The following is a 23,131-nucleotide window of genomic DNA, read 5'->3' as shown; positions in this document are numbered from 1 at the left end:
CTGGAATGGGCGGAGAGGTCCTCCTAATTTGCTTGTCCCAGTTTAAAAAACAGCGAGCCATTTCGAGATGAGCCCAAACTCTCCTAAAGTTCAGGACTGGCTTACTTCTGTGTCAGCACTCCTTGTCTTAGAGATGGGCACAAACAGCAATACAAACTATGGGCCAAGCTACACATGACGAATGACACTTGAACGGCAAGTGGATTGAGTGGAGGGCAAGTGAACAGGGAGAAATACACTTGCCATTCAAGTGTCATTCATGTGTAGCTTGGCCCTAAAAAAAGCCACAAACAGCCCAATCAGCTGTTTGCGAACAAGCTGTTTGTGAGGCCCCATTCTAAACGAACAGGTGGTCGTTGCAAGCCTCATTCGTTCCTTGCTGTTTGTCAAGCCAGACAATCTGGCTCCTACAGTCAATTCCCTTGGCAACCGGAGGCAGGGACTGCCTGAACTCTGTCTGAACTCCTGCTGTTGCCCAATCCCAGTCTAAGCCCCATTTATCTTGATAGGCAGGTCTTCCTTTCAAGTGTGGAGCTCCAAATTTGTTACAAGGAAGCAAAGAGTAGAGGGGAGGGGGGCTCCCAGCTCTGTTTTTGCAGACAGTGAGATAGAGACAGTTGCTGTTGGCATTTTGAGAGAGAGACAGGGAGAGTGCATTGGAACTTGAATTTTCTTTGTGTGTGGTGGGATAGGGATCTACCCCTTCAGGTTCCAGGGCTGCTGCCAGGCTCTGGGGCCAATCTATTATTTATTATTGGTACATTTCCTGTTGCCTGTTCAGGTAGGGTTTCTGGGAGTGGTGCGGTAGGGATCTTGATGGTTGGAGGAGAGCTTGCTGGCCCCCATGAACAACGAACAACGAACATGTTTGTGAACAGATCATGTTCATCAATGTTAGCTGTTCATTGTTCGTGGATGGCAATGAACAACGAACACCATGTTCGGTTTTTTTTTCTGTTTGTGCCCATGTCTACTTAGGACACTCCCTTTCCCCAAACTTATCACTGAGAAGAAGAGGAGCAGCAGGGCAAACAGAGGTCAGATCTCTGAGAACTAAATAATTGTATCCATCTCCACAAAGGAACCTGGGAACTCGAGTTCTCAGTTTTTAAAAATAATTTGCTTAATGAGCTGAGATAGGAAACTCAGCTGTGAGCTCAGTTTCCCCAGGATATTTGGTGGTAATGGATGCTTCACATAGGCATTTATGCTTTAAAGACTAGACTGTTTGTCACTTCTGAAGCCCTCCAAAATGTCCTTTCATGCCTTTCCCCTTCCTGTGCAATGATAAGTATGGGGACAGGCATGGGCCGATTCCAGATGACTAACCTTAAGTCGCTTCATGCCGCCCTCTTCCGGATCGCGACGGGGAAAATGCGAAATATCGCGTTTCCTCGCGCGAGTTTTGCGCGTCGTCGCGCAAAACTCGCGCGAGGAAACGCGATATTTCGCATTTTCCCCGTTGCGATCCGGAAGAGGGCGGCATGAAGCGATTTAAGGTTAGTCATCTGGAATCGGCCATGGACAAATAAGGGAGGGCTGGTAGAGAGTTCTTTCTGTTTCCAGGTTTGGAAAGACCCCAAGCCTTTGCAGAGAGCTCTCTGAAAAAACTCAGAAGAGCTGCGCTAATTAGGAGCTTGAGGGACCTCACCCATCATTAGCCTATAATAATTCATAATCATCGGCAATTTCTGCAACACCATCAACAAGTCATTGAGAAAGGACATTGGGAATGCGTGTTTGCGGGAACACCCATTCCATTCATGAAGTTCAGGAAGGTCAACTGAAACTATTGCTCTTGTAGAAAGAAGCCAAAACCTACAAGAATGGTGCAATCCTAAACAGAGTTGAAACCTTCTAAATCCATGGAAGTCAATGAGCTTATTTGGGTATAACACTGTTTGGGATTGCACTGTTAGCTGGGCCAACAGAGATGTAATGTTAGAACCTGTTGACACAGTAGTGAAATAGACAGTCTGTTATTTCTTTCTCTGCTCGTAAACATGCCCCCAAATTATTTATTTGGACTGCATTAGTGCTGGTAGAGTTCTTTCCATACACCATGGGGATACATTTTCTAGGACTTTGTAAAACAATATCTTTTGATCTCCCAAGACAATCCTAATTGAGTGGAAATGTCTTGCCATTCTTTTCAATTGTTTAGTAAAATGAATGTTTCTCCCCCCTCTTTAAAGATAGAGAGAAATCAATAATCCACCCCCCCCCCAGTAAAAACATGCTCTCCCAAGAGTGTTTTCTTGGTAGCATCTGGAAGGGTTGTACAGGTCAGATTAACCACTTTCCCAATGTTTCCATTACTGTTGCTCAAGTTTGGCTAATATCCAGAAACAATGTTAAGAGAGGACTGATTATATGTGTATGACTGCATGCAGATTGCATTTCCCTTTACTCAGCATCATTGCTTAGACCTGTGGTGGTAGCTCTGGAATGGGTGAGGGGGGTTGCAAACAAACCTGCCTGATTCAGAAAGCAATAAGGCTTTATAAGAAGAGCCCAAACTGTAGTGAAGTTCAGGACTAGCTCAGAATGGGCTTGCTACAGTTTGGTGTAGTGGTTAAGTGCGGCAGGACTGTAATCTGGAGAGCCAGGTTTGATTCCCCACTCCTCTGCTGGAAGTCAGCTGGGTGACCTTGGGTCAGTCACAGCTCCTCAGAGCTCTCTCAGCCCCACCCAACTCACAAGGTGATTATCGTGAGGATAATAATAACCCACTTTGTAAACCGCTGTGAGCAGGTGTTAAGTTGTCCTGAAGGGCAGTATATAAATCGAATGTTGTTGTTGTTGCTGTTTCTGCTGCTACTGTTGTTATTATCATTGTTGTTGTTATTGTTATTATACTTCAGGACACCTCCTGTCCTTAAAATCTACCATTTGGACAGTCCTTCTTTAGTTGAACTAAAATTTCCTTTAGTTCCCATGAGAGGATGAAGATATGCTAAAACAAAACAAAAGTCCTTGCTTGCCTCTTGAATATTAATATTGAAGGAGCTACCGAATCCTCCTGGAAGGGCCATTTTGTAGTTTTGCATGTTTCCATTCTATTGAATGTTTCCATCTACTGGCCTTCTGAAAGTGGAACCATATTGATTATGGCCACTGTGTGGGACCTAAGTGTATAGTGATGGTTGTAAGGGAGGAAGTGATCCATACCATAACAACAACAACAACAACAACATTCTATTTATATACCGCCCTTCAGGATAACTTAACACCCACTCAGAGTGGTTTACAAAGTGTATTATTATTATCCTTTCGACAATCACCCTGTGAGGTGGGTGGGGCTGAGAGAGCTCCTAGAAGCTGTGATTGACCCAAGGTCTCCCAGCTGGCTACAAATGGAGGAGTGGGGAATCAAACCCGGTTCTCCAGATTAGAGTCCTGCGCTCTTAAACAGTACACCAAACTGGCTCTCAAGTGCCTCTTATTTAGGGGTTGGTGGTCAAACCCATAATTTTTAATTGGACCCGGAAACCAAATGGAAGGCTATGAGGGTGTCTCAGAGTCGTATGCTCCAGGCAGCCACTCCAGCAACCCACCTTAGCTAAGACTTCTTTTTGGAATTCTCGTCAAAGACAGACTCATATACAGTCCAGCCCAGGAACCCCATTTGGAGCTGAAATCAAGAATGCACAAAAGATTTTGTGTCCTACTATATATATAAATGTATATATGATTGCTCCAGAGGAGTTTGCCGTGTTAGTCTGTAGTTGCAAAATAGTAAAGAGTTCAGTAGCACATTTAAGACTAACCAACTTTATTGTAGCATAAGCTTTTGAGAACCACAGCTCTCTTTGTCAGATGGATCTGACAGAGACCTGTGGTTCTCGCAAGCTGATGCTACAATAAAGTTTAGTTTTAAAGGTGCTACTGGACTCTTTACTATTTTGCATCTGACGAAGAGAGCTGTGGTTCTCGCAAGCTTATGCTACAATGAAGTTGGTTAGTCTTAAAGATGCTACTGGACTCTTTACTATATGTGATTGCTAACTGCATAGCAACAATACATCTTATGCCTGGGCAAAGAAAATTAACTTAGATTCTCCAACACTGTATAAGATATAATGTTGCTATGCAGTTAGCAATCATCTCCTGTTACTTGCATTTTAGCTCTGAGAAATTCAGATAACTTAATGTAGTTGACAGATGGCTGGGAAGAAACTCTGTGTGTGTGTGTGTGTGTGTGTAGTTACCTGGGTAAATGAAAATGCACAACTCAGTAGGGCCAGATGAAATTCACCTTAGGGCTTTCCTTTCTTTCCTTTCTTTGAGTAAAGGAAATTGCAGAACCTCTGGAACAGAGCTATACACTGGAGCTGTGTGAAGGGGCTGTGAAATGCCAGAAGGGAAACTTCAGCCCATTAGAACCTCTCCAGGTCCAAGCCCAGCTCTGGAAGGCAGCTCCAGCCCATTTCCATTCCTCACTGCCCTCTAGTTGCGATCCCACACTGGAGAGGTAAAATCGACAGAGTCTTTGGGGAGGCGAAGATGAAATTAACAAACCCTCTGAGGAGCGATCTCCACCTGCTCTGTCTTTTTAAACTACGCTTCCTGGCTAACACTGCATCTCCCTAAACTTGACGAACATGTGCCAAGGCGTCTTGGGTAGAGAGTCTCTCATTGTAGTATACTCTGATTTGCAGCGGCTCAGCTGGCAGGAAACTGTCTTTTCACCACCTGTTACTTGACGTCTTTTAATTAGAGATGTCAGGAACTGAGGCCGGGCCATTAGGCATGCAAAGGGTGCACTCTGACCCTACCACTGAGCCGCAGCTCTTCTCCTTCTGTTCATGCTATGTGATTGCAATGTGTCATGAAAGTCTTTGGAGACCCGTCAGTTTTAGCAGCTTGTTGGCCAAACGCCAGGAAAATGGCGTCACTGTCTCGGACACTTGAGCGTTGGAACTTGTCATATACTTGCAGATTAGCGCAGCTGCTCCAACGCTGCACAGAGATGATGTACTTTTGCAATAGGGTCACTTTGTTACCAAAACCATCCCCCAAAGCAATTAAAGTATTGACTAAGCGCTTGGAACAATCCAGCTTGAATGACCAGCAGTCTCTGGCAAAACTCATTTTTTTCCTAGTCACTCCAACCCTACTGGATTCCCCCAGGTCAGGCACAGTTCACTGGTTTAAGGCTAATTAAATCAATATTTTTGGAAACAAAATACAAGCATGGAAAGGGAGAGAAAAACGGACTGATGTATCGCTTGAGTAAAATGGAAATTATTGCAAATTGTTAAAAGTTTATCTCAAGGGTCTTTGCTCAAATATTGCTGCAGTCTTTCAGCTCACACACGGGAAGAACAGGGCATGGAGTGATTCCCGAAGGAGCTCATTACAGCCATGTGCCCAACATCAGGTTCTGTGTGCTACCTATGTGGTGTAGCGTACCACAATGTGGGTGTGCCATTCAAATCCATCTCAACTGTCTTTCCTTTGTTTTACTTTCAAGTATTCACGGTTCCTTCAAGAGAAAGGCTTTTGCATTGCAGAAGCTTTCCAAATCATGGTGGAGCTGCACCAGGGTCTACATAATTCCTTGGTGCATTCTCGTGGTGTTCTGCCCTGGGTAGAATTCTCACTTCATTGTCAAATTCCACGTGTGCTTATGAAAGCTTTCCCCATTCCCTCCCTTTGTTTCTGACACCTCTTTTTCAAACCTGTCTCCACATCCATTGAGGACAAAAAAATTGAGGGGGGAGGAAGGAGGGAAATGAAAACAGAGATTCCAGAAATCTCTCTGTATCCCACGAGTCTTATAAAGTTGCTTTAGAAAGCTGTTCTTGGATTATAGAAAATATGCTACAAAATTCCTCGGTTATGTTTTCCGTTGCATTTGGATGTTTGATGCATATAAGGGAGTATTGAAATAATAACTTTACAATGTTTTTATAATTTATTTAATAGGCATGTCCTGAAAACAGAAACATCAGAGAGGTTCAGTGTGCATCATACAATAACAAACCGTTTATGGGTCGATTCTATGAGTGGGAACCCTTCGCAGAAGGTAAGGGAAGACAAACCTTTCTTGTGTTTTTAATGTAATGTCACAATACTGCTGCTTCCTTATTTGAGATGCTAACTGGGTTTTACTGTTCAATGGCACTCCTCATCATCTAGTTGCTTGAGGGTTTCTTGGCACATATGTCCAAGAAATCAGTGGCGGGACCCTTTCAGTCTCTCAGGACATAGCAGATGGTTAAGTCTCCAGATTTTTTTTTTAAAAAAGGACTCCAATACAAAGCTACCAAATTGGGAATTATGAGCAAGTTTGATGCTGTTGAGCTCGGTCCAAGCAACTGGTGAGAAATATCTAGGTAGGAAGTCATCGTCATCTCACTTTAGGAGTATGTTCATAGTATCTTTCTTGGTCAAAAGTGGATTGTACTGGCACCAATTGTCGTCCCTTGGCTGGATTCTGTATACATTTACGTGATGCTGATAAATTGCTGATTCTTGCATGGCTTGGTTTAGGAGATGGGTATATGTAGGGCTGGTGGAAGGGACAATTAAAGGAGCAGACTATCCCAGGGTCCAGCAAGACTGTGGGCCCCCCGACATATTGGTTTATATTACTTAAGATTGCATCCATTTGACCTTCATCTTTGACCTTCAAGGCAATGGCTTACAGAGTCATGTAAGAAACCTGTATGCCCATATAATGAGTCAGCATTCATGGTTATTAATTAATTTAGCATACTTCAATACTGCATACTATACTGTCTAATACATTTATTCTATCCATATTCCGTGTACTTAAACAGTTTACTGTTTATCTACTTTTTTTTGGCTGGCTTGTTTTAATATCGGTAACTCATGATGTTTTTATGGTATCGTTTTTATGAGTGAGCTACTTCAAGCAGATTTCTGGAGAGGCAGTTTATACATTCGCTAAATAAATAAATATTTGGCAGCGTTTGATGAGGGGCAGGAAGAGTCTCCCAAGACCACGTTTTATCTTGGTTTGCAAGGAGACTCTGTTGGTATGTGTGTGTTCAGGGTCTTTTTTTCAGGGAAAAGAGGTGGTGGAACCCAGTGGGTTGCCCTTGAAGAAAATGGTCACGCGGCTGGTAGTCCCGCCCCCTGATCTCCAGACAGAGGGGAGTTGAGATTGCCCTCGGTGTGGAAGGCAGTCTAAACTCCCCTCTGTCTGGAGATCAGGGGTGGGGTCACCAGCCATGTGACCATTTTCAAGAGGTTCCGGAACTCTGTTCCACTGCATTCCTGCTGAAAAAAAGCCCTGTGTGTGTTTATATATAATGTCTCCACCTTAAGTGATCACACATCTGGCCCCAGAAACTTTACGCTGCAATATTTTGCTCTCATATCCTGGAATGTCCTCCAGTGGCAGCAGCAAGGATGAAAAAAGGGGGGTGGGGGGAAAATCCCCACAAACTCAACCCAAATAAGCAGGGGAACAAAATTGAGGGGTTAAGTGACTTCCGGTTTGGGATCTATGGAGGTCTAACGCAGCTCCATTTGCGGAGCTGACCGGACTGCCGTTTTAAGCGGCCGGCGGGGTGAAAATAGCCCGCGGCCGACTGCTCTCAGGCGGAGAGCAGGCAAAGAACGCTCAAGACCCTAGGGTGAGTTAGATCTCGGACGAGGGGGGGCTCTGCGCAACGGGTCCCCTCCCGATCCTTGAGGTCCCACCCTGCGACGGGTCGGCTACAATCTCTGCGGCAGTTTTGGGGCCAATTCGGCTGGCATAAGACCTACATACCCAAGCTTCGATTGGGAGAAGAAGCGGAGAGGAGAATTTAAAATCGAAACAGCGATTACAACCCGAGAAAAGTGAAGGGAAGGTAAAGATCACTATCTTCCGATACGGGACAGATTGATAAAAAGAGAGAGGAAAAAAAGTAGATTTTTAAACTGCAACAGATTAGTGAAAAGGAGGGGAAGACTCGGCAGGAGTTGTATTTGAAAAAAGACTAAGTTTAAAGAAGTTATTAAAGAAATTGGACTATTGTTTTGAATACCTGTGGTTTTGGAGCTGTGAGAAAAAGACACCATCGCGAGATCTGCTGTGGGAAGACGGGAGACAGGAAGTGCGTAACAACAATAGAGCGGCTGGAGAGAAGCGGCCCTTGCTGGAGGGCAGGAAGAAGGGAATCGCCATCTTTGAGAGGGGAAGGGTCGCGGCCTCAGCGGAAAAGGAAGTAGGCCATTTTGGATTACAAAATCATAGAGAGACCATAGAGAAAAAACGCCCGACATTTTGGACCCTTTAAAAATTAATTTATGCAAGAAGACCGGGACATTTGAAATAAAAAAGGTACTAAATTTTACGCCACGGAGTTAAGGAAGAGAGCGGACTCGTGGGAGCGAGCTAAAGCAAGCCCCACAATGTCGAAAAAAGAGTGGCAATCGGCAATAGAAAACCTGGACAAAAAACTTTTAGAGGTGATCAAGGAATTTAAAGACATGAAATTGGAGCTGATTAACGAGGTTAAACAGACAGTAAAATCGGAGCTGTCAGAAGTAAAATCGGAGCTGTCAGAGGTGAAGAAAGGTATGGAAACAATACAAAACGAATTACAAGGGACGCAGCAGAGAGTTAAAACAGTAGAAGGAGCGATGGAGAACTTAGCAGATACGCAACAAACAGAGATGAGACTGATGAGGGGAAGGATGGCGGTTGCGGAAAGTAGACACATGGAGAAGCAGCTGAGATTTCGCGGTCTGCCGGAAATGGAAGGAAAGACAGCGCAAGAACAGATGACTGAGGTGTTAGCTGAATACCTGGGGAAGGAGGAGGAGGAAGTTGTGGCTATCCTAGATGTGGCATATCGTGTGAACTCGAGAATTGCAACCCAGAGGAAAATACCAAGAGACGTGATTGTACAATTTACAACACGAAACATGAAAGAGAAGATTGTGACTAAACAGTTTCAAGATCCATTGGAGATCGATGGCAAGACAATTATTATAATGAAGGAATTACCCAGATCAGTGTTACTAGATCGGAAAAAATATAAAGCGCTAATCCAGATGTTGAAGGACATGAAAATCAGGTACAGATGGGAGCTTCCAGAGGGTTTGTCCTTTGAATTTGGAGGTGCCAAAAAGCGTATCAGATCTGAGCGGGAAATGGAGCGATTTATAAGGGACAATGAAAAAGACTTACCAACAAGATTATGAGTATGGAATGTAAAGTACTATCTTGGAATGTAAATGGACTAAATTCACCGAATAAGAGGAAAAATATCTTCCACTGGCTATTAAAACAAAAATGTGATATTGTTTGTTTGCAAGAGACTCATATTCGAAAACAGGATGTAAAATATTTAAAATTGGGAAAATTGGGTAAGGACTTTGTAGCGGCCTCAAGTAAGAAAAAAAGAGGAGTGGTGTTGTATGTAAATGAGGAGCTACAACCAAAATTCATAATGAAAGATGTGGAAGCCAGATTTGTAGCAGTGGAATGTACTTGGAACTTAAAGAGAGTGTTGGTAGTCGGAATTTATGCACCTAATGGTGCAAAAGAAAGCTTCTTTGAGGACTTGAGGAAGCATTTAGACGACCTTTCATATGATCAGATAATTCTTGCTGGAGACTTCAACGGAGTGACAGACTTGGAACTGGATAAAAAGACCACAATGGCACAAAAGAAAAGAGGATTATTACCAAAGCTCTTTTTTGAGCTGATTCAACAAGAGACTCTTGAAGATGTATGGAGAAGAGAATATCCTAAAAGTAGACAGTTTACTTTCTATTCTGCAAGGCACTCTACATTATCAAGAATTGATATGATCTGGGCCTCAAAAGACTTGGCGTTATGGACTAAGGAGGTAGAAATAATGCCGATGGTAGGCTCAGATCACAACCCAATTATGTGGAAATTAGGGAAAAGGAGAAAAAGGAAAGCATGGAGAATAAATGAGGACTTGCTACAGGAAAGAGAGAACATGGAAATACTGAGAAGAGAGACAAAGTTTTTTATACAATACAACGTGAATAAAGAAGTACCAACTGATAAAGTTTGGGATGCTTATAAGGCGGTTATAAGGGGCATACTAATGGACTTAAATGGTAGAGCAAGAAAGAAGAAAGAGAAGAGACTAGAGATTGAGGAGAAAATAAAAGCCAAAGAAATACAGCTAAAAAAGAGACCAGGGAAAAAGAAATTATATCAGGAAATTAAAATACTTCAAGAACAGCTAACAGCAATGAGTAATAAAGAATTGGAGTGGAACCTTAAAAGGCTGAATCAGAAAGCATTTGAAGGTGCAAATAAACCTGGGAAGTACCTGGCATGGCAATTGAAGAAGAGAAGGGAAAAGAAAATAATAAACAAAATTTGTGAAGACAACAAAACGTATTTGGAACAGACTACCATTAGTAGAGCCTTTTATAAATTCTACGCTAAGCTGTATAATAAGAAAGAAGTAAACAAAGAGTCAATAGCGTCATATTTGGAGAAAATGAAACTTCCAGAAATTTCGGAAGTTTGGAGAAATAAATTGAACAGTGAAGTAACGGATGAGGAAATAAGTAAGGCAATACAATCTGCAAATCTAGGAAAGGCGCCAGGGCCAGATGGACTTACGGCTAAATTTTATAAGACAATGGCCAATGAGCTGGCACCATTCCTAAAGGAGGTGATCAATGGAGTTTTAAGGGATCAAAGGATTCCAGACACTTGGTCGGAGGCGAACATATCATTGATCCCAAAAGAGGGCCAAGACCTGACTAATGTGAAAAATTACAGACCTATATCGTTACTTAACAATGACTATAAAATCTTTGCGAAGATATTGGCGGAGAGACTGAAGGGGTGGCTCTCGGAAGTCATAGAGGAGGAACAAGCAGGTTTTTTGCCAGACAGACAAATCAGAGACAATTTAAGGACAGTGATTAATGCTATTGAATATTATGATAAGCGTTGTGACAAAGAGGTTGGTTTCTTCTTTGTTGATGCTGAAAAGGCGTTTGACAATTTAAACTGGGACTTTATGTTTGCCACTATGGAAAAGCTACAACTGGGAGAAAGATTCATCAGAGCAATTAAGGAAATTTACAGAGACCAGACTGCAGCAATTGTGGTGAATGATGAATTGACTAAGAAATTGACTATTAGTAAAGGAACAAGACAAGGTTGCCCGTTGTCTCCACTGTTGTTCATTTTAGTATTGGAGATCCTGATGATACAAATACGACAAGACGAGGAAATTCGAGGAATAAAAATTAAGGACTATTCATACAAGGTCAGAGCATTCGCGGATGATATAATGTTAATTGTAGAGGACCCATTGGAGAACATGCCAAAAGTGATTGATAAGATCAAGGAGTTTGGAGACTTGGCAGGTTTCTATATCAACAAAAAGAAATCAAAGATATTATGTAAAAACATGACTAAGCAGAAACAACAATTGTTAATGGAAATAACGGACTGTGAAGTAACAAGCAAGGTGAAATATTTGGGAATTGAACTGACTGCAAAGAACATAGACTTATTTAAAAACAATTATGAAAAACTATGGATTCAGATAGAGAGAGACTTGATTAAATGGAATAGGCTGAATCTGTCATGGTTGGGTAGGATTGCAGCAGTTAAGATGAACGTGTTACCAAGAGTAATGTTTTTGCTACAGACAATACCAATCATCAGAGACTCTAAACAATTTGAAAAATTGCAGAGGAAATTATCAGATTTTGTATGAGCAGGCAAGAAGCCTTGAGTGAAAATGAAAGTTTTACAAGACGCAAAGGAAAGAGGCGGAATGCAACTGCCCAATCTGAGACTCTATCATGATGCAATCTGCCTAGTGTGGCTGAAAGAGTGGATGACATTAAAGAACAAGAAATTACTAGCCCTAGAGGGATACAAAAAAATATTTGGATGGCACGCATACCTATGGCACGATAAAGTAAAGGTCAACTCGATGTTCCTGCATCATTTCATACGGAGAAGTTTATATACAATCTGGAAGAAGTACAGAATTTATCTACAAGAAGGAACTCCTTTGTGGGTAGTTCCATATGAGGTGATAGACCCGAGAGCTGTTGATAATGAACAACAATGTTTAACTTACAAAGAAATAACTAGAATTGAAGTATCTAAACTCAGAATAAAGACGCAAGAGGAACTATCACCTTATTACGATTGGTTCCAGTATAGACAGATCAGAGACTTATATAATTCGGACTCTGTAAAGGGAGGTATACGAATAGAGAATTCGGAACTAGAGCAGACCCTTCTTAAAGAAGATAAGAAAAGAATATCTAAGGTATACCAAGTACTGTTGAAATGGTATACTGAGGATGAGACAGTTAAAACACAAATGGTGAAATGGGCTATAAATTTTAACAAAGAAATAACAATGGAGGCATGGGAATACTTGTGGAAGACTACAATGAAGACAACGACATGTACTAGCATTAAAGAGAACATTTACAAAATGATCTATCGTTGGTACATGACACCAAAGAAGATTGCGCTAGGGAATTTGAATACTTCTAATAAATGCTGGAAATGTAGGAAGCATGAGGGCTCCCTCTATCATATGTGGTGGTCGTGTGAGGTAGCTAGGCAGTACTGGGGGGAAATAATAAGGGAAATGAGTGAAATTTTACAATTTCAAATTAATAAGAACCCAGAACTCCTGCTACTAAACTTGGGAACGGAGGGAATTCCAGCCCATCATAGGACATTGATATTTTATATGACGGCAGCGGCTAGACTTTTGTATGCGCAAAGATGGAAAGTACAAGAAGTGCCAACCATTGAAGACTGGATTTACAAATTGCTGTATATGGCTGAAATGGACAAGATGACAAGAAAACTGAGAAATCTGGACTCAGGGCAGTTTAACACAGACTGGGAGAAGCTGAAACAATGGTCGAATCCACATTCACCCATTACCCGCATGTTTATCGGATATCTTCCGTTTGCCTCCAATCCGCGATTTTCCCCTCTTCGTTCACATTCCTGCTTCCAATCCGTCTTTCTCGCGTGTCCCTCCGGTCACACGGCCGCTCGAAAACCGCTTTTTGGGGTGGGACCTTTTTTTCTCCACCCATTTTTTTATTTTTTTGAGCACACTTTTCCGTTATTTCGATTTTGCCTTATAAAGAAACATCATTGAAGATAACGATGCCTCTCTTCCCCCCACTGACAGCACTGATGGCTCTCTCCCGTTTCTTTTTTGGAAATTCGGATGCATGTGGGAAGCTTTCGTGGGCATTTCCTATGCAGGACAGTTCAGTGCCTGAATTTTACTGAAGTTTCACTTCCTTGGAGTGTCATTATGTTCCCAGTAGTCACTGGCTGAATCTGCATTCACCCCACACCTGCATTTTCCGCTTTTGCGGGCGGGAACAAATCTTCCCGACCTTTTAAAAAAAAATTTATTGTTTTAAAATTACTTTTCTGTTATTTCGATCTGGCCTTATAAAGAAATTTCGATATTACAGTAATATAAAATAAAAAAAATAAAAAACAGTTAAAAAGGAAGTTTCGCGAGTCCGTTCTGAGGATGGATTCACCCCAAAATGATTTTTCAAACTACCAGATTTGATTCAGAAACAGCATAATCAATAAATCCAATGCTATGAAGTCAAAAACAGTCTTTTGCAGACTACGGAGCACTTGCAAGTTGAATCAGCCAATAGGAACTCTCGGAACGGCCGGAGAGACAGGAAGGGGGGTGGTTTTTTAAAAAAAACCGCGTAAATTGCGCATTTGCCCATTCACGGCCACCGTGAAACTCCCGTTGAAAACCTGTGACCACATATTTGGGAGAAATGCGAATGAAATGCGTCTGTTTAATGAGGTAATGTGACCGGCACTCGGGATTGCGTGGGGAATGCGGGGAACATGCGACTTAGAATGAGTAATGTGGATTCGACCAATATTTGGAGAAGAAATGGGAGGTGGGAGGAAAACTGTGGCAGTTTGAGAACTACTGATGTATAATAAAGTGTAGAGGAGGGTGACTTTACCGGGGGGGAGAAGAGATAAAAGTGAATCTATAAGCAGTTAGATTAATAGATGGATATATATATAGATATATGAAGGCTAATAAATAGAACATTGATAGAAAATAATTAACTATAAGGATTAAATATAAGGATTGAGTAACCAATAATATTTTCTTTCTTTGGTAAGATCTGTATAATGCACCAAACTGAATGTCTGAGGATAAAGATGAGTCAAATTGATTGACTATATGACGAGAGTTATATTGAATTATTATAAGAAGACAGCAATATATGGAGCATAAGTTAAATTGTTTGACTTAAATGAATGTATGATTTACATGGTTTATGATCTACAGAAATATTTGAATTATAGAAATTGGGATAAATTGTTTATCCAAGATGGAAATAAGGACTTACAGTTTGGGTATAGAATATTAAAAATAGTTAAGGATGTACTGCTTAGAATAAAGGAGAATATATATTTGTTTTAGATAGAGGAATCAAATAGAAGTAAGGGAAAAGGGACAAGGGGTTGGAAAGCTGTTGGAAGTCAATAAAAGGGGGGGAAAGGGAGGGGGTTAGAAATGGAAAATTGGGGAAAATTGAATGTAATGTAAAAATAATGGATTCTAACCCAATAAAAAATTTTTCAAAAAAAAAAAAATTGAGGGGTTAAGTAACAACATATATATATATATATATATATATATATATATATATATATATATATATATATATATATATATATAAGAGTATTTATTATAAATGTGCACCAATATAGATTAAAAACAAGTTTAAAACATAAGGCCTGAATGGCAGGCTACATATACATACTAAAACTTGCTAAAACATCTCAAGATACAGATGATGGTACAGTGCAAAGACCAACACAAACAGACCAAGGTACAGTAAAAACCGACCAGACGCGTTTCGGCCCTAAGGCCTTCCTCAGTGGTCAATTGCAAACAATTTATGATCAAACACACCCACACGTATAGAAACCAGTGGCAGCACCAGAGAAGCTTGTGTTCCAGACCTTATTCCTGTAAACAGATGCAGTCTTGAAGATGTCTTTTCAGGCAACTGCCATCTTTTACAACAAAAATACATAACATCTGGATTGTTTGGGGAATGGTCTGTCCTGTGCTTGAAAATTGTGGGCATTTTGGTGCCAAGGGCACCAGAATGTTGAGATATGCAGGTAATTCTGGTATCGGAATGGGGCATGTCATGGCATGACCTGGGCCAGAGGGAGCCAATCACAGTGAAGTTCTGCATAAGAATCTACAAACCTGTCAACCTAGATTTTCTTTTAGCTTGGTAAAGTTGGGCTTGCTATTTGTATAACATTCTCTCTCTTTTTTGACATTTGAACTACATGTTGGAAATCAATGACTTTAAAGTGCCTGATGCTTTGAAACGTTCAGGGTTGACCTAAGGAATGGATTTAATTAAAAACTGTGACATTGGTGTTGATTGTTTTCTTTTTTTCAACGAATTGGCAGGGAATTGGTGTACGTTTCTAAAGCCCCCGCAGTGAGAAATTTGTTACAGGTTTCCTCCAAGGATGCATAAAAACACTTGTGCGGGAAAACGTTAAAACTATTCTGAGAAGGAATACAAATCAGCTGGCCCATGTAGTAAAGGCAGGATGCTAATTTTCCTCTTGCTAGCAAGTGGAAAAGCTCAAGAGAGTCCCTCCTTCACCTGCACTACAAGGTGGCAGAGGGAAATCTCATCAGTTGTGGATTTTCATAATGAATGTTTAGTGTGCTTTTTCATCGCCTAATCTATTGTCTTTTGCACGCTAAAGGTCGCTCTCCTGCAGCTAAGTCTTTCCTGCTAACTTTCAAAGTAAATCGAATGTTTCGAGGGAAAACAAAACAGCCCAACATGATCGACCGGAAAGACCCAGAGAGAAAAATCCATGTCCCGCTTCTTATAGTGCAACCCTAAGCAGAGTTACTCCAGTCTAAGAGCCAAGCTGTAAGTGATGCTTGACACAGGTTGGACACTTGTCAGCTTCCGTCAAGTTTTGATGGGAAATGTAGGCTGTCCTGGTTTTACAGCTTGGCTCTCCATTACAGCTGCAAGACCAGGGCTGTTTTCAGATGGCTTACCTTCTGCCGCTCCATGCTGCAATGTCGCGGCTCGTCCTGGGGCGAATGCGAAATATCGCGCGAGTTTTGTGTGACGTTGTGCAAAACTCGCGCGAGAAAAGACGATATGTCGCGTTTTCCCCGGCACGAGCCGCGACGTTGCAGCATGGAGTGGCAGAAGGTAAGCCATCTGGAAATGGCCCAGGATGCCTACATTTCCCATCAAAATTTGAGGGAAGCTGACAAGTGTCCAACCTGTGTCAGGTGTCACTTGTAGCTTGGCTCTCAGCCCATTGATTTAGATTGGAGTAATTCTGTGTAGGATTGCATTGTTAAGTAATCACTCAGGGCCAAGTGAAGGACATGGAAGGAAAGGTTCACAATCGCCGCCCTGATTGTGGCTCACAGTTGTTTCTCTAGATCTGTAAGTTGTTAATGTGAATATACAAGAGTTTGGTACTTTTATGGTGAACCACAACATTGCTGTTTTTAATTATAGTTTTGCACTTTCGTTCGTTTAGTTAAATTATATACTGGTGTTTTTATTAATGTGGATTACATTTGTAGTTACATTTAATTTACTTTTTCTGTTCCAACCTCTCTGGTTACCCTCGTTTTGCAGGTGTCTTTTTTTTACTCCCCTTTTTTGTTATGCTCATAGTAATTACCTCGCAATTCCTTCATCACATTTATACTCCGGCTTTCCTCCATGGAACTCCTGGCGACATCCATGGATGAAATTACCCACTTCTTTTGCAACTACTCTGTGACGTAGATAATCTACCACTAAATCTGTGACGTAGGTGAAACTGAGTCTTCTCAGGCTAGGATGGGATCCACATATTGTTAGAGAGTGCATAATTGTAATAATTTGGCTCCTGGATTTTACTGTCCACAAAAAATTCAGGAGCTGAGTTAGTCCAACAGTGCACTATCCGACACCTTACAGATCCAGTTGCAGATAAAAATTGGAACTGTGGCCCCATGCTGTCTCTCTGCTACATGTTGCTTCCAACTGCCCTTGCTTGCTGTCCCATCACATAGAAGGTGAGGTTAACATTTTTACGGATATAAGCATTTTCAGGCATGCCTCTTAGGGCCGCAAGCCTCCATATTGGGACTAACCAGGGCTCATTTAGATGGAAAATGCACAGGAATGCAGTTCCGGCAGTTCCCCAAAGAGGTCACATGTCAGGTGGCCCCACCCACCTGACTCTTGGCCATTTGGGCCCGTTTCGGCCTAGATTGGGGCTGAAACGGCCCAGATCAGACCTCTGACGGGTGGTGGATCACTCTCTTGTTCAGCAGAGGCCCGATCCTAACCATTTTGGTCCCCTTTTCGGCCCTTTTCAGCCCCTTTTTGCCATTTTGGTCCCAGTTTCGGCCCTGAACAGCCAGGATTGGGTCCAAAACAGCCAGGATAGGTGATGTCAGGGGGTGTGGCATATGCAAATCAGTTATGCTAATGACACTTCTGGTGATGTCAGGGGGCGTGGCATATGCTAATGAGTTATGCTAATGAGTTATGCTGATGAGTTCCTCTAGCTCTTTTTCTATGAAATGACCCCTGGGACTAACTATGCAATAAACAATGAGATAGTTATCCAATAAATCATATGTATTACTTCATAATAGAAGATAAATGAAAGAGTAATAAATTCAGCACATCCACCCGTAAATCAAAACAGAGGTGTCAGATACAATTATGGTATGTAAGCTATTCAATGAGGTAATCATCAAGTAATTGTGATGGATTTTATTATCTATGCATAAGGGCAGGGCTTTTTTTCTGGGAAAAAAGGTGGTGGAACTCAGTAGGTTGCCAACACAGGGGGCAACTCCTGGCGGGAGATGCTGCCCCTGGTACCACATGTGCACACACAAAGTGCGCGCATGTTCCCAGGACCAATGATGTCACTTGGGGTCAGCTGGAACAAGGGGGGGAGTTTAAAAAAATTTAAATCACCCTCGGCGAAAATGCTCACATGGCTCGGTGTGGAGGGCAATCTAAACTCCTCTCTGTCTGGAGATCAGGGGGCGGGGCCACTGGCCATGTGACCATTTTGAAGAGGTGCCGGAACTCCGTTCCACCATGTTCCAGCTGAAAAAAAGCCCTGCATAAGGGCTTATGTATTGTAATTGTATCTGACACCTCCTCTGTCTTGATTTACGGATGGAAGTGCTGAATTTATTACTCTCTCATTTATCTTCTATTATGAAGTAATCCATATTAATTATTGGATGACTATTTCATTGTTTATTGCAGTTAGTTTTCATGTGTTTGTTACCTGTCTTAGTCTTTTCCGAGATACTTTTCTAGACATTTGGCCTCCAGGAGGGGCCTGGGGAGCTCTTGGTATCGCAACTAGTCTCACACCTAATCTCCAGACAGCAGGCGTCAGTTCCCCTGGTGAAAATGGCCGTTTTGGAGGGTGACTCGATACCCCTGTGGAGGCCCTTCCTCTCCTCAAACCCCTTCCCAGGCTTCACCCCTAGATCTCCAGGAATTTCACAACCTGGAGCTGGCAACCCTACGGGCTCTGTCCCTATGGTGTGATATTCTGGACCTTATCGTTTTTCAGATGTTGTGTTCAGGCACTTCTCTCTCCGACGCCCATTAGTGATCAGACTGTTGGCTTGTGTTGGAGGGAGTGGTGCCGAAAAGGGTTTTATTGGCAAGTTTATGTGGGTCAGGCTGTGTTGGGATTCTGTTTTATTGCTGGTGAATTTTATTGCTGAGTTCTTTATATTCTGACTATATATCCACATCTGTATCTATATCTATCTAAGCTTTGGGAGTGGGGAGTCAGGTTATGTCAGGTTCTGGCAATTAGATCCCCATAGTACTCCTCTGCACACACTCCAGGGTATGAGTTAAAGTTACTTTATTAGAGATCCATCAGTATTAGCATACATAGACAAGGGTATTGGCAGAAGTGATGTGTAGAGGTTTGGAGGGGTTAGTTATAGGGTGAGTTCCTGCCTGTAGGATATGGTTAGGATTCTGGCGTGAAGGAGCCAGAAGGAGGGGAAGGTGGTTTGAGATAGGAGGAAACAAGAATAGAGGAGAGAAGCAAAAAATGAAGTCTTTTTTAGTTCCAGGCTCAAGCCAGCACTCAAGGACACATTCTCGAGCGGCTGTGAAAACTAAAGTAGACATCACAGTAGGCACCTGTAAGATAAGCAACTCCCAGCCAAACAGACCACAGATCTGCAACTTCATATACTCTCAGAGGATCAGTACAGAGCGCAGAATATAGAAAAATACTCATGGCAGATATGTAGACAGACATATAGTTGTCTTAAATAAGTTATAGTTGTCTTAAATAAGTAGACTTTTCTTCCTAGTCAGCTGATGGCCGAGAATGATTTACATGTGTCAGATTTTAGAGGTTGGATGGAGAACTGCAAAATTTCTTTAACTGAGCTGATGTTAATGTTAGTATCAATATTTTATCTGTACATCGATACTTTCACTGTTTTTGTTTGTAGTCCAAACTACCTAGATGGAGCAAAGTCAGTAAAACCTGAAGAAAGTTATTTGTAATTGCCAATCAGTTCCCCCGTATTTGTTGAACATCAAAGTATACCTTTTACTGCAAGCTCTATGGTAAGGGACCAAGCACCCCCCCCCCCCAAAGTAACAATGACTGGATGTATTCTATTTTGTTTCTTTTCATATTTATGCATATTTTTGCTCCTGGTTTCAGTTCCCCGCTTTTGACTTTGTAGCTTTGCATTGTCTACACACATATTGTGTTTTTTTAGTATACAGTCTATTTGGCACTCACAGCTAAACTTCACGATACAAATTACATGAGGACGTTCAAGTGAAGGGAGATGCAATGTTAGCCGGGAAGTGTAGTTTGAATTTCACCTCTCCCTACAGAGTCTGCAAAGATCGCTCCTCAGAGGGTTTGTTAATTTTCTCTTTGCCTCCCTGAAGGCTCTGTCAATTATTAAGAAACCCTCTGAGGAGTGATCTTTGCTGGCTCTGTAGAGAGAGGTGAAATTCAAACTACACTTCCCGGCTAACATTTCATCTCCCTTCACGTGAGCGTTGTCGTGTAATTCATCTTGTGTTGTTTAACTGTCAGTGTTTGTCACATGTACATATAACTTGACATACTGCTAATATACTGATACGGCAGTAACACTGAAGAACACATTTGTTTTATGTGGGAAATTTCAATGTGAAGAAGGAAGATAAAGCATGGGTTTGCTCAGCAAAAGGGGGAGCTGAAATTGGAACTCGGATTTTCGAGTGGAAACAGCAGGGCCGAGAAACTCGAAAACATCCCCAGTCTAAGGAAAAAGTAGTCTTTTATGCGGTACAGAATATTACAATTGTCTCTCTGTGTGTGTCTATACTGGAGCAAACCCTCAGCCAACATTATGGCCAAGTAAGATGGCCTCTGGGGAGCCCTTGCTGAGCCGATGTTGTAATTATACAGAGATGATAATTGGTTCCATACAGCGGGCAGAGGACGCGGCTGCTGCTCTCCTCAAAGCATTAACAGAGTGCTTGCTACTTTGGAGACCTTCTCCTTCCCACAATTCAACATCAATGACTCATTCTCTATGGTGCCAGTGGAGAAAGCTCAGGGGCTTCGGCACATAGCTACTGCCCTGCCTCTTTTTCTCCTCTGCATAACACAGTCCTTTGTAGGAACGGGACTGCATTTTGCACCTTATGTTTGTGTTGGAGCTAACGGAAGGGCACCTAACCCATAATTTACGGCAAAGCCCTAACGCTGGAGTTAAGAATAACTTTTCCACAATTTTTTTAAAACAACAAAAAAAAAATGCCCGTGTCCCTGTTACGCACACAAGCTTTATTTCTCCCTTGTCCACTGTGTTCCAGCTGCAGTTTTTAACTGCTTCTTAATCTGCTATGGCTCCAATACAAACTTTTGCCTTTATTAAAAAACGAGCTATATTGAAGGGTCCATAAAGCCTATCAATTTAGAGTCTTTAATGAAAAGAATTTTAGTTTATATTGGAACAGGGGAGCCTTAGGATATATTAAAAGCCAGAAGTTGAGAGAGGTTGGTCAGTGAAATGAAGACAAAGATGAGATTTTTTTTGTGATTAAGGTGAATTTTTAGTATCACACTGAATAGAAAATATGTTTGGCTTGAAGAGAGGTCTTCTAGCATCTTTATAGATGGGAGATGCTGTACACAAGCTAAATTTAGGAATGATTCTTCTAACATCTTTATAAAGGGAAGGTGCTGAATACAAGATACGTTTAGGAGTGATTCTTCTACATATGTATGTCCTGTTATGCCAATAAAGATATCCGATTCGATTTGAGTGATTCTTCTAACATCTTTGTAAATGGAAGATGATTAACTTGGAAGCTCTGTTCACAAGATGCCTTGAAATCACAGCAGGGAATTACACGAGAGCAGCAGCTCTTCCTCTACCAATGCTCCATTTAAATTTGCAGCCTCTTGAGGCTGCTTTTCTGCTTGTGAAATTATTTTAAAGTGAAGCGAAAGTTTCATGTTACTTTGTAGGCAATGCTTTAAAAGAAGGCACCCTAGGTAAGAAGTGCAGATGGCAATTTATACAAGACAAATGGATACAAGACAAGACAAATGGATACAAGACATGGATACAACGATTTCTATGCTGACGTTATCATTTGGAGACCCTGGTCTGAGTTGTATCTATTTCTTCCATCACAAACCGTAAATCTCAAAGGGAAAGCATTGTGGGTGTGGGAGGGGAGATATGAGACGGATAACAAATGTCCCAAATGTTAATTTTAAACCAAAGATGCCGTTTTCCTACGATGCTTTTTAAAGCTGTTGCTTCGTGCGTTGAGAAGGCTTGGTGAAGTCATCTGGGACCTATGCTTTCGGTGAGATCACAGCTTCTCAGTTCAGATGCCGAAGCCTGTTTCTAAAGTGCAAGCTGGCGTTGGCTTGGCCTGCTCAATCTTAGCTGCTATGCACCCTGGGATATTCCCAGAAACACTCCTATCCCGTTGACTTAATTATGAGATGGAAGCAAGAATGACTTAGCCATTGTGAATTACAATGTACTTTGAATATACTGGTTTGAGCTGGAGGCCTGGCAGATGGTTAGACGATCTGCACGCTTATCTCCAGAGGTAATCCAGCAGTGCTGAATCCCAGCTGCGAGTCCTTCCCAAGTACCAGCTGCATCAGGGCTTCTTTCTCATGGCAGTAGACCCCCCCCTTTCTTCCCTGCTCTTTGTCTCTACCTGTTAAATTTTTTTGTTACCTCTTTCATTTTTGAGCTTAGCTGCTCTTGAAGTCTTCCATGCTAATTGTTTCCAGTTGCAGTACTATGAAGAAGTATTTGTTGTTCCCATCCCCCCCTTAAGCAAATGTCCATTATGGAGCTGAATCGATCAAAAAGTAATGAAATAAAACCAGGTGGGGGAATTGAGAGAAAGGAAAGATAGTCATTTTATGGGCTTTTTTTGGACAGAAACAATTCCAGTTCTTTTATTACAGAGACGGGCAGGTGAATTTCTTGAATTCAGAACTCCATGCCTGTCCCAGGGCTGGCACCAATACTTGGCAGGTTTGGGCCACTGATTTGGGCTTGTGAGAGTCACAGGGCACCTCCGAGCTGGACCAAGTGCAATATTTAAACCACTCTCTTTGTGCTTGAGGGAGCAGTCGGGTGGGGGGGACCGAACATTGTAGAAATGATGCAGGTGGGATGCTCTGTTAAGGTTACGAACCACTAACTTTCAGGCAATAGACACTGTGTCCACTGCAATTCCACACAGGTTTCTTGGTACTTCCTTGGGGTGGGAAATCTGGACCGGATCCACTTGTCACAGGATATTGCACTATAGTTATCATTTATCTCCTGGATTTTGTTGTCCACACGGGACAATCTAGGATGAATGGTTTGGTAATCTCCAGAAGCAAGCAAAGCTGCTGTCCCAAGCCAGAACTGTATTTGTCTCCTTTTGTAAAACTTTTGGAAGAAGGTTAGAGGAAAGGTTGGGAATAAATGTATGTATGTATTTAATAATAATAATAATGATAACAACAACAACATTCAATTTATATACCGCCCTTCAGGACAACCTA

At 41.9% G+C, this 23,131-nt stretch overlaps 1 protein-coding gene across 1 annotated transcript in view; it reads left to right on the top strand.

Annotated features, from left to right (window-relative positions):
- THSD4 (thrombospondin type 1 domain containing 4) overlaps positions 1–23,131 on the top strand; it is a 330,707-nt gene that overhangs the window by 50,398 nt on the left and 257,178 nt on the right. The window contains exon 5 of the mRNA XM_055002122.1: positions 5,932–6,031. Within this exon, the coding sequence (XP_054858097.1) occupies positions 5,932–6,031 (100 nt within the window). The remainder of the gene's footprint in view (positions 1–5,931; positions 6,032–23,131) is intronic.

The sequence above is a fragment of the Eublepharis macularius genome, chromosome 18 (genome assembly GCF_028583425.1).
Source record: "Eublepharis macularius isolate TG4126 chromosome 18, MPM_Emac_v1.0, whole genome shotgun sequence".
Lineage (NCBI taxonomy): Eukaryota > Metazoa > Chordata > Lepidosauria > Squamata > Eublepharidae > Eublepharis > Eublepharis macularius.
The sequence above is the reverse complement of the archived record's forward strand: the minus strand, read 5'-3'. Positions and strand labels throughout refer to the sequence as shown.